Here is a 14,523-nt window from a genome sequence, read left to right on the forward strand (position 1 = left end):
ATCCTAAAGGAAATCAAATCATTGTAGGGGAATTAAGAGGAAATTCTAAAGGAAATCCCTCATTGGAGGGACTGATGCTGAACCCTAAGCTCCAATACTTTGGCCACCTGATTCAAAGAGCCAAGTCATTGGATAACAATGGTTTTCTCATTTTATAGAGGTTTTCTCATTTTATAGAAATATTTAAAGTACTTAGACCCTAAACACAATATCAAGGAAGCCCAATATGTGTTCAGTGGTGTAAATTAATTCTAATTCACATATTTCTTCCTTTGAACTCCATTTCTCCCCATCTAAGCTGACTGTGGGAGGCTTAACTTAAACTGTATATTATGATGTCATATTACATAACATTTTATATGTGTGTTTGTGTGTGTGTGTCTGTGAGTGTGTATAGCTTTAGTATAATGAGGTGGAGAGAAGCGTTTTTTCCCAATCACTTTGCCTAATGTCACCAACTTAGATGACTAGTTCAGGCCTCTCAATGGCAAAGTTGCCAGTGTTCACTGTCTGGTTGATTACTTCAGTTTCCTGCTACATAGATGTAGACTGAATTAATGAGGTGTACAAACTGGGAGATTTATATACAATATTACAAACATTGTACAAGGGAGTCTTTAAAGATTCTGCTTTGCACTTAAGAACTTACCAGAGATGTCCGAAATGTGAATTTGGAGAGACATTTGCTTTCTGTGAGATCCATTCCTCACCCGGCTCCCCGGCCCCCCGCCCCCGCCCCCCCGCCCCCCGCATGTGTTATATTTCTCATCTACCTGGTATTTGAGGAAATAGAGTTTTGTGCGGGTGCTGCTTTCATGGGGTCGGAGAATTGTAAATGATCAAATGATTCATTTCAAGGTAAGGGACTGAAATCAAACCCTCTGATTGTTCTCAATTGGAATTTTTTTTTTTTTTTTTTTTACCCAGCATGAAGAAAACTGATTTCTGATAAGCCAGAGCAGTAAGCAGAGAGTAAATCAGGTGAACCTGGAATATTACTGCATTAGATAGTTAAAAGTACAAGACAGGGAATGTGCCTTGTTCAAATTTGTACCTTGCAGTATCATATAGCGGTACTAATCAACTGATGGTATTTTTCAGTATCCATAATAGCAATGGATTTAGCTTAAAAAAACACTTTGAAATGCACCAATGTCTTTAATATTCATTACTTAACACAAATGCCAGTAGATCAAAGCTTTGTATATGATCCTTATTTTGCAAATAAGGAAACAGACTTTGATAATTTAAGAAATTGCTCCAAGTCACAGACCAGTTCAGTTCAGTTGCTCAGTTGTGTCCAACTATTTGTGACCCAAAGGACTACAGCACGCCAGGCTCCCCTGTCCATCACCAACTCCTGGAGCTTGCTCAAATTCATGTCCATCAAGTCAGTGATGCAATCTAACCATCTCATCCTCTGTTGTCCCCTTCTCTCCCTACCTTCAAACTTTCCCAGCATCAGGGTCTTTTCCAATGAGTCAGTTCTTTGCATCAGGTGGCCACAGTATTGGAGTTTCAGCTTCAACATCAATCCTTCCAATGAATATTCAGGACTGATTTCCTTTAGGATTTACTGATTGGATCTCCTTGCAGTCCAATGACTCTCATGAGTATCCTCCAACACTACAGTTCAAAATCATCAATTCTTTGGTGCTCAGCTTTCTTTGTCCTCTAACTCTCACATCCATACATGACTCCTGGAAAAAACATAGTATGACTATATAGGACTTTGTTGGCAAAGTAGTGTCTCTGGTTTTTAATATTCTCTCTAGGTTGGTCATTGCTTTTCTTTCAAGTAGCAAGCATCTTTTAATTTCGTGGCTGCAGTCACCATCTGCAGTGATTTTGGAGCCCAAAAAAGTAAAGTCTCTCACTGTTTCCATTATTTCCCCATCTATTTGCCATGAAGCAATGGACCTTCATGCCATCATCTTAGTTTTTTGAATGTTGAGTTTTAAGCCAAGTTTTTCACTTTCCTCTTTCACTTTCATCAAGAGGCTCTTTAGCTCTTCTTTGCTTTCTACCATAAGGGTGGTGTGCTCTGCATTTCTGAGGTTATTGATATTTCTTCCAGCAATCTTAATCCCAGCTTGTTCTTCATCCAGCCTGGCATTTCACATGATGTACTCTGCATATAAGTTAAATAATCATGGTATCAATATACAAATAAGCAGCCTTGCTGTACTCCTATCTCAAATTGCAACCAGTCTGTTGTTCCATGTCCAGTTCTAACTTGCTTGTTGACCTGCATACAGATTTCCCAGGAGGCAGGTAAGGTGGTCTTTTCAAGAATTTTCCAGTTTACTGTGATCCACACAGTAAAAGACTTTGACATAGTCAATAAAGCAAAAGTAGTTGTTTTTTCTGGAACTCTCTTGCTTTTTCAATGATTCAGTGGATATTTGCAATTGGATCTCTGGTTCTTCTCCCATTTCTAAATCCAGATGGCATATCTGGATGTTCACAGTTCACATACTGTTGAAGCCTCTCTTGGAGAATTTTGAGCATTACTTTACTAGCATGTGAGATGCGTCCAATTGTGCAGTAGTTTAGTTCTGAGGGCACTAATGAATGAATGAATGATGGATGGGGTAATATGCCATGTCTCCAGATTGAAGAGGTTACCATGGCAACCTTATTTAAGTTCTGCTTAATTAATAACACCCTGTTTATCTAACTTCTATGCAGACTACATCATGTGAAATTCTAGCCTGTGCTTTTCACCCTCCTTCTTTGACTTCTATGCAGAGTACATTAAGCAATATGTATTAAGCATATTAAGCAGTATGCCAGGCTGGATGACACACAAGCTGAAATCAAGATGGCCAGATGAAATATTAACAGCTTCAGATATGCAAACGATACCACTTATATGGCAGAAGGTGAAGAGGAACCAAAGAACCTCTTGATGAAGGTGAAAGAGGAGAGTCAAAAAGCTGTCGTAAAACTCAGCATTCAAAAAATGAAGATCATGCCATTGATCCTGCCAGTTTCAGTTCAGTCACTCAGTCGTGCCTGACTCTTTGTGACCCCATGGGCTGCAGCATGCCAGGCCTCCCTGTCAATTACCAACTCCTGGAGTTCACTCAGACTCACGTCCATCGAGTCAGTGATGCCATCCAGCCATCTCATCCTCTGTTTTCCCTTCTCCTCTAGCCTTCAATCTTAGCTAGCATCAGGGTCTTTTCAAATGAGTCATCTCTTCACGTCAGGTGGCCAAAGTATTGAAGTTTTAGCTTCAGTTCAGTCCTTCCAATGAACATTCAGGACTGATCTCTTTAGGATGGACTGGTTGGATCTCCTTACAGTCCAAGGGACTCTCAAGAGTCTTCCCCAACACCACAGTTCAAAAGCGTCAACTCTTCGGTGCTTAGCATCCTTTATACTACAACTCTCACATCCATACATGACCACTGGAAAACCATAGCCTTGACAAGACGGACCTTAGGTGGCAAAGTAATGTCTGATTTTTAATACACTGTCTAGGTTGATCATAACTTTTCTTCCAAGGAGTAAGTGTCTTTCTATTTCATGGCTGCAGTCACCATCTACAGTAATTTTAGAGCCCAAAAAATAAAGTCTGCCACTGTTTCCCCATCTATTTGCCATGAAGTGATAGGAACGGATGCCATGATCTTCGTTTTCTGAATGTTGAGCTTTCAGCTAACTTTTTCTCTCTCCTCTTTCACTTTCATCAAGAGGCTCTTTAGTTCTTCTTCACTTTCTTCCATAAGGGTGATATCATCTGTATACCTCTCCCAGAAATCTTAATTCCAGCTTGTGCTTCTTCCAGCCCAGCATTTTTCATGATGTACTCTGCATATAAGTTAAACAGGGTGACAATATACAGCCTTGACATACTCCTTTTCCTATTTGGAACCAGTCTGTTGTTCCATGTCCAGTTCTAACTGTTGCTTCCTGACCTGCATACAGATTTCTCAAGAGGCATGTCAGGTGGCCTGGTATTCCGATCTCTTTCAGAACTTTCCACAGTTTATTGAGATTCACACAGTCAAAGATTTTGGCATAGTCAATAAAGAAGAAATAGATGCTTTTTCTGGAACTTCCTTGCTTTTTTGATGATCCAGCAGATGTTGGAAATTGATCTCTCATTCCTCTGTCTTTTCTAAAACCAGCCTGAACATGTGAAAGTTTATGGTTCATGCAATGTTGAAGCCTGGCTTGGAGAGTTTTGAGCATTACTTTACTAGCATGTGAGATGAGTGCAATTGTGTGGTATTTTTAAGCATTCTTTGGAATTGTCTTTCTTTGGGATTGGAATGAAATTTGACCTTTTCCAGTCCCGTGGCCACTGCTGAGTTTTCCAAATGTGCTGGCATATTGAGTGCAGCACTTTCACAGCATCATCTTTTTGAATTTGAATTAGCTCCACTGGAATTCCATCCCCTCCACTAGCTTTGATCATAGTGATGCTTCCTAAGACTCACTTGAATTCACATTCCAGGATGTCTGGCTCTAGGTAAGTGATCACATCATCATGATTCTCTGGGCCGTGAATATCTTTTTTGTACAGTTTTTCTGTGTATTTTTGCTACCTCTTCTTAATATCTTCTGCTACTATTTGGTCCATATGATTTCTGTCCTTTATTGAGCTCATCTTTGCATGAAATGTTCCATTGGTATCTGTAACTTTCTTGAAGAGATCTCTAGTCTTTCCCATTCTATTGTTTTCCTCTATTTCTTTGCAATGATCACCGAGGAAGGCTTTCTTATCTCTCCTAGCTATTCTTTGGAATTCTTCATTTAAATGGGTATATTTTCCCTTTCTCCTTTGCCTTTTGTTTCTCTTCTTTTCACAGCTATTTGTAAGGCCTCCTCAGACAGCCATTTTGATTTTTTGCATTTCTTTTTCTTGGGGATTTTCTTGATCCTTGCCTCCTGTACAATGTCACAAACCTCTGCCCATAGTTCATCAGGCACTCTGTCAGATCTGATCCCTTAAATCTATTTCCCATTTTCACTGTATAATCATAAGAGGTTTGATTTAGGTCATACATGCATGATATATTGGTTTTACCTATTTTGTTCAATTTAAGTCTGAATTTTGCAATAAGGAGTTCATGATCTGAGTCACAGTCAGCTCCCATCTTGTTTCTGCTGACTGATGGAGCTTCTCCATCTTTAGCTGCAAAGAATATAATCAATCTGATTCCAGTGTTGACCATCTGGTGATGTTCATGTGTATAGTCCTCTCTTGTGTTGTTGGAAGAGGGTATTTCCTATGACCAGTGTGTTCTCTTGGCAAAACTCTATTAGCATTTTCCCTGCTTCATTCTGTACTCCAAGGCCAATTTGCCTGTTACTCCAGGGGTTTCTTGTCTTCCTAGCTTTGCATTCTAGTCCCATATAATGAAAAGGACATGTTTTCTGAGAGTTAGTTCTAAACGGTCTTGTAGGTCTTCATAGAACCATTCAACTTCTGCTTCTTCAGCCTTACTGATAGGGGCATAGTCTTGGATTACTGTGATACTGAATGGTTTGCCTTGGAAACACAAAGAGATCATTCTGTCGTTTTTGAGGTTGCATTCAAGCACTGCATTTCAGACTCTAGTGTTTACTATGATGGCTACTCCATCTCTTCTAAGGGATTCTTGCCCACAGTAGTACATATAATCGTCATCTGAGTTAAATTCACCCATTCCAGTACATTTTAGTTCACTAATTTTTCAAATGTCGATGTTCACTCTTGCCATCTCCTGTTTGGCCACTTCTAATTTGCCTTGATTCATGGACCTAACATTCCAGATTCCTATGCAATATTGTTATTTACAGCACTGGACCTTGCTTCCATCACCAGTCATATCAACAACTAGTGCCAGAATCCAACTCCAGCAACCAGGGATTCAACCTGAAGAAATGACGGTGTCGGCCAATGAGACAGCCTCTCATTTTTCTATGGACTGCCTGTTTATTTCAAGTTTAAGATTCTCTTTTATACTTTCACAAAAACATTAGGCCAGAGGTTTGACATTTTCACTTGCCCCTCTCCCAGATTTATTACCTCCATAAATCATTGTTGCTCTTCAAACAGAGTTCCTGCTTCAGTGATTCTCTCAGAATCAGCCTTATCATCTATTATCTACCTCTTCTAATGTGTCCTATAGTTAACTTGTGATTACATTGTAACTCATGCTACATTCCTCAGTTTACTACTTATCCTCCTAAGTCCTGTTTGCCCCTAACATCCTGAGCTCACTATCTCCTAAAAAGGCTTCTAGCTATAGTGTCTCTAAAAATTCCTAACTTCTATAAGCTATGGTAAAATACGTTAACTTTACAGCATTCCTTAAATCTTTAACTTCTAACTATTTTAATTGTTTCTAAGCCCTAAATTCAGTAAACTCCTTTGCCATAAACATTCTCCTCACAAATAGGCTTCAGATATCAATCCCTCCCATGGCCTCAAGCTATGGCCTATGTGCTCATCCTGGAACAGTCTTTTGTAAAAAGTCCTTGAACAAATGTCAATGATTAACTTTATGAAATATTTTCTGAGCAATGCTGCAGAAGGCTTTGTGCCTTCTCATGCTCCTCTCAAGACCAATAAGCACCTTAATATTCCTTTTTCAGTCAGCTTCGCCAAGGAGAGGAAAAGACAAGTCAGAATTAAAAGGCCTAACTCCTTCATCCCAGGCTCTGTGCCTGCGGAATGAGGACAGGGGGGCTGGGGACCCTGCCTCCATTTTGTCAGTAATGCCTAAGGCGGCTCCCAACATCTTCCCTTTTTTTATTTTTTAGAGCATAGGTATGAAACTCAGTAGATAGAGCAGAGACACTTCGGCTGAGTATTCTGAAAAGGCACGGGGCTATTACACAAATCAGAACTAACAGGCATAAGCACATGGCCACATTAATCATTATTGTAGAAAAGGATCCATGGGAAAGATATCCCTCCAGATTTTCAAAGAGGGAATTAGAAAGCCATTGAGAGGAAAAGTCAGACTCCGCCTGCTTCATATTCTGAATATCCTGATGTAACTTAAAAATATCAATACTAAAATCCGAATGATTCCAGACGCCTAAAATATGATTTCTAATGCGTTCCCAAGAGTGCATGGACTCATTCATTTGTAGAAGGGTAACACACATCCATTTAAAATCAGCATGGCACCTTAAAGACAATTTAATTTTTAAATTTGTAATTTCTTGCCCCATAAGCAGAACTGCTTCTTCTAAAGCATTGACCTTATTTTCTATTTTCTTATCTATAATTTCCTGCATAGTAAGAGCTACAGAGACATTTTTGGACAGCTGATCGACAAACGAGGCCGTATGCACTTCTTTTGACAAGGCAACAGCATAAACCGTAACTGATGTAATTATGGCAATCAAAGCAGTTATTCCCACAACCAGAGCTGCAATGAATCTCTTAGGTTGAGAAATTAAGCCATTAAGTTCATATAAAACTTTCAATGCATAATCATCAAACCATTGTCCCTCTAATTTTACAGGAACCATCAAATATGGTGGTTGCTTTACAATCATCACAGCCTTATACTTATTATAATCATTCCCATCAACACAATTTGATATAAAACAATTCACACGTATAACATTGTAAACATTTCTCCTTCAGAAACTTCCAAATAACTCCGATTTCTGGCCAATAAAAAGGCATAGGGAGAATGCATGCAGGCCCGTACAATATATCTTTGTTCATTTAAAGGTCTATGTAAAATCACAGGTGCCATAGCAGCCAATGCTTTCCATAACTGAGGCTGCGTGAGGCCCGTTTCATCAAAGCTCACTAAAGGAGGAACCCATCCATTAGCATGCCACCTAGTAATTACTAAAGGCATAGGGAGAAATGAATTATTCCATGTGGACCTATAAAATTCTACATAAGTCAAGCTCCATCATTGATTTGAAAGATAGGGGCACCCCCATTCGGTCAGAAAATGTCTGGTGACAGCAATGGGAATAGATAACTTTATGGCATACATGCATTCTTTCCAACGAGGAAAGCCAGAAATTCTGCTTATGCTTTCCCAGGCCTGTAGTCCTTGTTCATCAGAGTCCGAAGTGGGGAGTGCACAGCTTATATAGTCCTTTAAATGAGAGGCTGCCTTTTTTAAGGCATCAAATATTCTTTCTTGTGTCCCTGGCATCAGCAGCTGTAAAGACCAAAAATCTCTCTTGCCATCGCTTCTCGGAGAATCAGTACGCATGCCTTTCAAGGAAGTGCTAACACATCCATTCAAAACTGGAGCTGCTTCTTGTAAAGAGGAAGGTATGGCAAAGCAAATAGGCGGATAAACGGACATGCCTGAAAATTTGAAGGGAGTGCTGACCACTGTTTTAACGTTATTAGGATAGATGGAAGCCCCACCCAAAAGAAGAGTATCATTAACAAAAACACGAATGGGCTCATTCATCCAATTAACAAGCTGGAAAGAAGGTGGATTAGGCAAATAGGCCCAATGAACCTTTTCTGTGCTGGAGGGCCTTGGTTGCCAAGCCAACACAGCAAGCATAGCCACAAACATTACCATAGGAGTGGCCTCATATCTCCCACTTTCTATTAATTCTTCAGCCCACTGAGCGAGATGTTTTAGTTGGACCCAAGTTGGTACCGTGCTGGAGGTGGTTGCTTGAGTACGATGACAGTGACGAGGTGGGGCAGAATACGGTTGAACTCGATCAGCATGTCTCTCCTGAAGTTCCAGGTGCCTGAAGCAATGTACTAGTCGTGAAGCCTCAGGTGAAGGGTCACTCGCCCTTTGGTGTTTCCTTGGCTTCCTCAGGTCTGGACTCAACGAGCTTCTGGTGTCCCCATCTTTTTTCGGTCCTGGACTCCAGGACTTCAGGGATTTTAGTAACCTCATGGGTCCAAACAGGAGAAGTGGAATTCTGTGGAAACACACAAGCATACCCTCTCCACAAGTTAGCAGTATATCTGGCCTTTTCCACTCTCCTGTAAGGAGGTCTTTTCACTTAACCAGAGGCCAAATCGTAGCCCCTTCATGAGTCCAGTGTCTCATCATTGCAGTCTGCCCTTGTGTGTCCACATTAAAATGATTAATTACAAATAAAGCCTGGTGTAAAACATGATGTGCAGAGGAATATTTAAATTCTCCCCGTCTTAATTTAGCTATCTGACTTTTTAAAGTCTGATGCACCCTTTCCACTATGGCTTGGTCTTGGGGATTATAAGGTATTTCTGTTGAATGTACTATGGAAAATTGTTGACAGAATCTCTTAAAATCAGAAGAAGTATAAGCTGGAGCATTACCTGTTTTTATCTGTTCGGGGAGTCCTATTTGGGAAAAGCATTGAAACAAGTGCTCAGTTACATCTCTTGTTGCTTCATCTAATCTGCTGCTGCTACTGCTGCTAAGTCGCTTCAGTCCTATCTGACTCTGTGCGACCCCAGAGATGGCAGCCCACCAGGCTCCGCTGTCCCTCATCTAATCTAGCAGAGGCTATAATAACATGAGAAAAGGTATCCATGGTAACATGCACAAAGGACAGTTTTCCAAAGGCTGCAATATGAGTTACATCCATTTGCCAGAGAGCATTAGGCCTAAGGCCTCAGGGATTTACTCTTAATTGTGGAGATGGATTAAATGTTGGACAATTTGGACATAACTTAACTATTTGTCTAGCTGCTTCCCTAGGGATATGAAATTCATACCTTAAGCCAGCTGCATTTTGATGATGAATTTTGTGAGAATTTTTGGCCTTGTCAATCTTTTCATGTAAGTTTAAAGCAATTACTTTAGTTAATGCATCTGCCAAAGCATTTCCTTCATGCAAAGGGCCAGATAAGCTGGAATGGGCTCCAATATGTCCCACAAAATATTTCTTATCTCTATGTTTAATCTCCTTCTATAAATCAGATAACAAGGAGAAGACGGCAGTTTTATTTTCCGTAATATTAGCAGTCTCAATATGAGGAAACAACCCTACAATATATCGGGAGTCAGTCAGAAGATTGAAGGTGTGGTCTCTTAAATGTTGAAAAACCCAAATAATCGCCCTCAATTCAGCTCTCTGGGCCGATGTCTCTTCAGTTACCTGAACATGGGATTTTCCATCAATAATTGTGACTGCTTTACCATTAGAGGAACCATCTGTGAAAACTAAAATTGCCTCTTCCAGAGGTTGAATAGAAAATTTCTTTGGAAAAATCACTGGATGTGTTTTCAAAAAAATGCAATAGGGGGCTTGAGGGCAAATGAAACAAAATTTGACCCCTGAAATCTATCAGGGCAACTTGCCAATCATCACTATTTTGTAAAAGAAATTGCAGTTGATCCTTATTGATTGGAATCACTATATTTGCTACTTCTTTTCCAAAAAATTCCACACTCTTTTTCTATCTTTTATAATTAATTGTGCCACCAAGCTGGGATAAGATAAAACTATTTTTCTTGGGGTCACTGGTAGATGGAGCCATTCCAATGGGCCTTCTTGCCACAGCATCCTGTAGGTGTATGTTCTGAGGCGAGAATAATTAAATCCCATCCTCTGGTAATATTAACCCTAATTAACTGATCATTTAAAGCCTCATCCACTTTAACAAGAGCCAACTCTGCCTCACTAACCAACTTTCTCTTAGAACTGGGATTAGGATCGCTTTTTAAGCAATCAAACAAAGGCTTTAAATCTGCAGTAGTCAGTTTTAAATGTGGGTGTATCCAATTAATATCCCCTAATAATTTCTGGAAATCATTTTGTTAGGTAGGTAGAACAGGGAAAAGGAGTCCAAAATGGCGGTGGCTAAAAGACAAGGAAGGTCAAAGGAAGGTCCGAGGACCAGAGTGAAGACTTCAGGCAGAACAAACAGCAGCCCTGGCTAAGCCCAATTTGCATAGGGCAGGCCTAGGTGGAAGAAAAAACATATAAAAGGAGGAGCCAAAGCACTTTCTCTTGGACTCTCTTGGACTCTCTCTCTCCCATGTGCGTGCACTCTTTCTCTCACTCTCTCTCTCTCCTGCTATCTTCTAAATAAAATAGAGCTGTAACATTGATTTGCCTAAGAGCTATAACACGATTTGTCCAAGACCTGAGAGCTGTGATGCACCAAGGGCTTTAATGTCCTTTGCTCCAAATCTTTGTTGTGATGAGACAAAGAACCGAGGAACATACAGTCGTGTGACAATTTAAAGTTAGTAAAGGATCTCTCCGCAGCTACAAAGGAGCATGACTCATGGTATGGGTATTTAATACCCTCCCTAAATAAGAAAAAGGAGGATCTACTTGTATCTTTTCTGGAGCTATCTTTAAACCCCTGCTTTCCAAGGCCTCAATCAATTCAGATAAAATTTGTTGCAACAAGGCTCTGTCCTTATAGCTGCCAAATATAGATGTATCAAATATAGATCTTTATACTTTCCTCTAACACTTTTCACAGCTTGGTCTACAAATTTCTGACACAAGGTAGGGCTGTTTTTCATTTTCTGAGGCAAAACCTTCCATTGAAAACTTCTATAGGGCTGTTTAAAATTAGCTGAAGGGAGACTGAAACCAAACCATTTATAATCTTGATCAGCCAGGGGAATGGCAAAGAAACAATCCTTTAGATCTATAACCATCATATTATACTGAAAAGCACAGCCACTGGGGAAGGGAGGCCCAGCTGGAGGGCCCCCATGTCTTCCATAGTTGTGTTTATAGCTCTCAAATCTTGTAACAATCTCCATTTTCCTGATTTTTTTCTTAATAACAAAAATAAGAGTATTCCAGTGGCTATTAGAAGGCTCTATATGGCCGGCTGCCAGTTGTTCCATAACTAAATCCTCAGCTGCCTGTAACTTTTCAGTGTTAAGGGCCATTGTTCCACCCACACCAGATCATCAGATTTGCAGGTAATAGGGTCGACAGCAAGAGCAACAGCCTCTAGGATAAATTTGAATATCCCAGACCTTCTGTATTTTTGTTAGGAACCGCCTCTAATGGAGAAACAATTTTCTGCTGATCTTTACCAAGCCCCTTATCAGGATTATACCTCATTTGCAGCATTTGATTAGTAACCTTTTCATCTGGGCTATATAAAAGCATTCCCATCTGAGATAATATATCTCTCCCCCATAAAGAAAAAGGTAGTGAAGGAACTACATATGGACAAAAAGTGCCTTGTGCCCCCTTCTCATCTGACCATGTCAAAATCTGTGAGCTCTTAGCAACTGAGGGCACTGACCCTATTCCTACCAAGCCTGCACTGGTCAAGCGTGTCGGCCAGGATGAGGGCCAATCTTTTCCAGCAATGCAAGAGACGTCTGCTCCAGTATCTAACAGCCCTGACATTTTATTTCCTTGAATTAAAAGATCTTTTGAAGGTCTAGAAGGTGTAATTTCCTGCACCCAAAAAGCTAGATCACTGGATCCAAATCCTCTGGGGCCCCTAGCTTGAGAAGTCAAGGTTTTTCCTGTCTGATAATAAGGTAAAAGCAAAAGCTGTGCTATTCTTTGACCTTTATTAATTTGCACAGTTTTAGTAGGCTGCAAGATCAAAACTTTAATTTCCCCAGTATAATCAGAATCTACTACACCAGGCACCACCGAAATTCCTTGAAGGGAAAGCGAGCTACGCCCCAGCACAAGCCCTACAATGCCCTCAGGTAGGGGGCCAGCCACTCCCGTTGGAATCAGAGTAACTGGCATGTCAGGGGTTAATATTGTTGCAGTAGTGAAACTGAGGTCCAGTCCTGTGCTACCTCGGGTTGATCGGCAGGGCTTGTTGTCCCTGCTTGGCAGGACATTGCGGGCAAAAATGCCCCCATTTGGCCACAGGAGAAACATTTTTTTATTTGTAGAATCGTTTGCATTATGATTAATCCTTTTTTTTTTTTTTTTTTTAGCCTGGTGAGGCCCCCCTAAGGGGGTTTTCTTCAAGGAGCAGGCTCTGTATATTGTGCTTGCTTTAAAAAGCTCCTTTGTTTAAAAAAAAAAAAAAAAAACTCTTTGTCTTTCTCAGCCTTAGACAATGCTCTGGGACGCTTTGGAGGCTAAGTCGGGAACTCCTGGGCCCTGGGAGGTGCAAGCAGAGGTGGCGGTGGTCGCCTTAAATAAGAAAGTGGTGGATAAATTTGTAAAGGTTTGTGTAGAGGGGGAGTGGGCTCGCCAGGGCACCTGGCTGCAGCATCATGTAAGCCCTCTCCTTCCTTGGGAGGTAGAGCACAGTCTCCCTCCTTTCTTCATCAATGGCAGAAAACATGATCTGCACAGAAGGTGGAGACCCACCACCATCCACCGCTATAGCCTCCCCCATAGGCTATCTAACAGCCTCATGACGGGGATCCAGGACATTTATAATGATATTCCACAGAACAAAAGCATCTACAGAAACCTTTTCTGGCCCATGCAAAGTATAAAACAAACGTAGAAATTTAGACAGTCTTCCTCTGCTTACTTTAATGCCTCTATGGGCTAACATATGAAGTAATATTTCAATAAACATTTGTTTATTCTAAGATGCAGAGAAACCCATTCTTCTAGAGAATATTCTTACTGATTCTGTACCCTCCTCACCCTGCCTAAACTGCAGAGGGGTGCCAGCCACCCACAGGTACAATCCTAACCGTCCCACATTACATTCCCAGATTACTTACTATTCAGTGTCCCCTGTTCTGGGCGCCACTTGCCAGAGTCCAACTCCAGCAACCAGGGATTCAACCTGAAGAGATGACGGTGTTGGCCAATGAGACAGCCTCTCATTTTGCTATGGACTGCCTGTTTATTTTAAGTTTAAGATTCTCTTTTATATTTTTACAAAAACATTAGGCCAGAGGTTTGACATTTTCACTTGCCCCTCTCCCAGATTTATTATCTCCATAAATCATTGTTGCTCTTCAGAGGTCTTGCTTCAGTGATTCTCTTGGAATCAGCCTTATCATCTATTATCTACCTCTTCTAATGTGTCCTATAGTTAACTTGTGATTACATTGTAACTCATGCTACATTCCTCAGTTTACTACTTATCTTCCTAAGTCCTGTTTGCCCCTGACATCCTGAGCTCACTATCTCCTAAAAAGGCTTCTAGCTATAGTGTCTCTAAAAATTCCTAACTTCTATAAGCTATGGTAAAATACGTTAACTTTACAGCATTCCTTAAATCTTTAACTTCTAACTATTTTAATTGTTTCTACGCCCTAAATTCAGTAAACTCCTTTGCCATAAACATTCGCCTCACAAATAGGCTTCAGATATCAATCCCTCCCATGGCCTCAAGCTATGGCCTATGTGCTCATCCTGGAACACTCTTTTGTAAAAAGTCCTTGAACAAATATAAATGATTAACTTTATGAAATATTTTCTGAGCAATGCTGCAGAAGGCTTTGTGCCTTCTCATGCTCCTCTCAAGAACAATAAACAACTTAATATTCCTTTTCAGTCATCTCAGCCGAGGAGAGGAAAAGACAAGTTTGAATTATAAGGCCTAACTCCTTCATCCCGGGATCCATGCCTGCGGAATGAGGGGAGGGGGCTGGGGAACGTGTCTCCATTTTGTCAGTAATGCCTAATGCAGTTCCCGACAAACTAGGTGTTGTTTTTGCT

At 40.6% G+C, this 14,523-nt stretch overlaps 1 protein-coding gene across 1 annotated transcript; it reads right to left on the reverse strand.

Annotated features, from left to right (window-relative positions):
- Positions 1-769: 769 nt before the first annotated feature.
- On the reverse strand, positions 770-14,320 carry LOC139187392 (uncharacterized). The gene is made up of 2 exons (XM_070804267.1): positions 13,578-14,320; positions 770-8,874 (listed from the first exon to the last, which is right to left on the reverse strand). Exon 2 carries the CDS (start codon positions 8,847-8,849, stop codon positions 7,881-7,883), a length of 969 nt encoding a protein of 322 aa, XP_070660368.1. The 5' UTR covers positions 8,850-8,874; positions 13,578-14,320; the 3' UTR covers positions 770-7,880.
- Positions 14,321-14,523: the final 203 nt, after the last annotated feature.

Source organism: Bos indicus, chromosome 15 (assembly GCF_029378745.1).
Source record: "Bos indicus isolate NIAB-ARS_2022 breed Sahiwal x Tharparkar chromosome 15, NIAB-ARS_B.indTharparkar_mat_pri_1.0, whole genome shotgun sequence".
Taxonomy (NCBI): Eukaryota; Metazoa; Chordata; class Mammalia; order Artiodactyla; family Bovidae; genus Bos; species Bos indicus.

Bases quoted from the DNA above. Each gene is read 5' to 3' on its own strand.
- LOC139187392 (XM_070804267.1), bottom strand. From the start codon at position 8,849: ATGAGGTTACTAAAATCCCTGAAGTCCTGGAGTCCAGGACCGAAAAAA.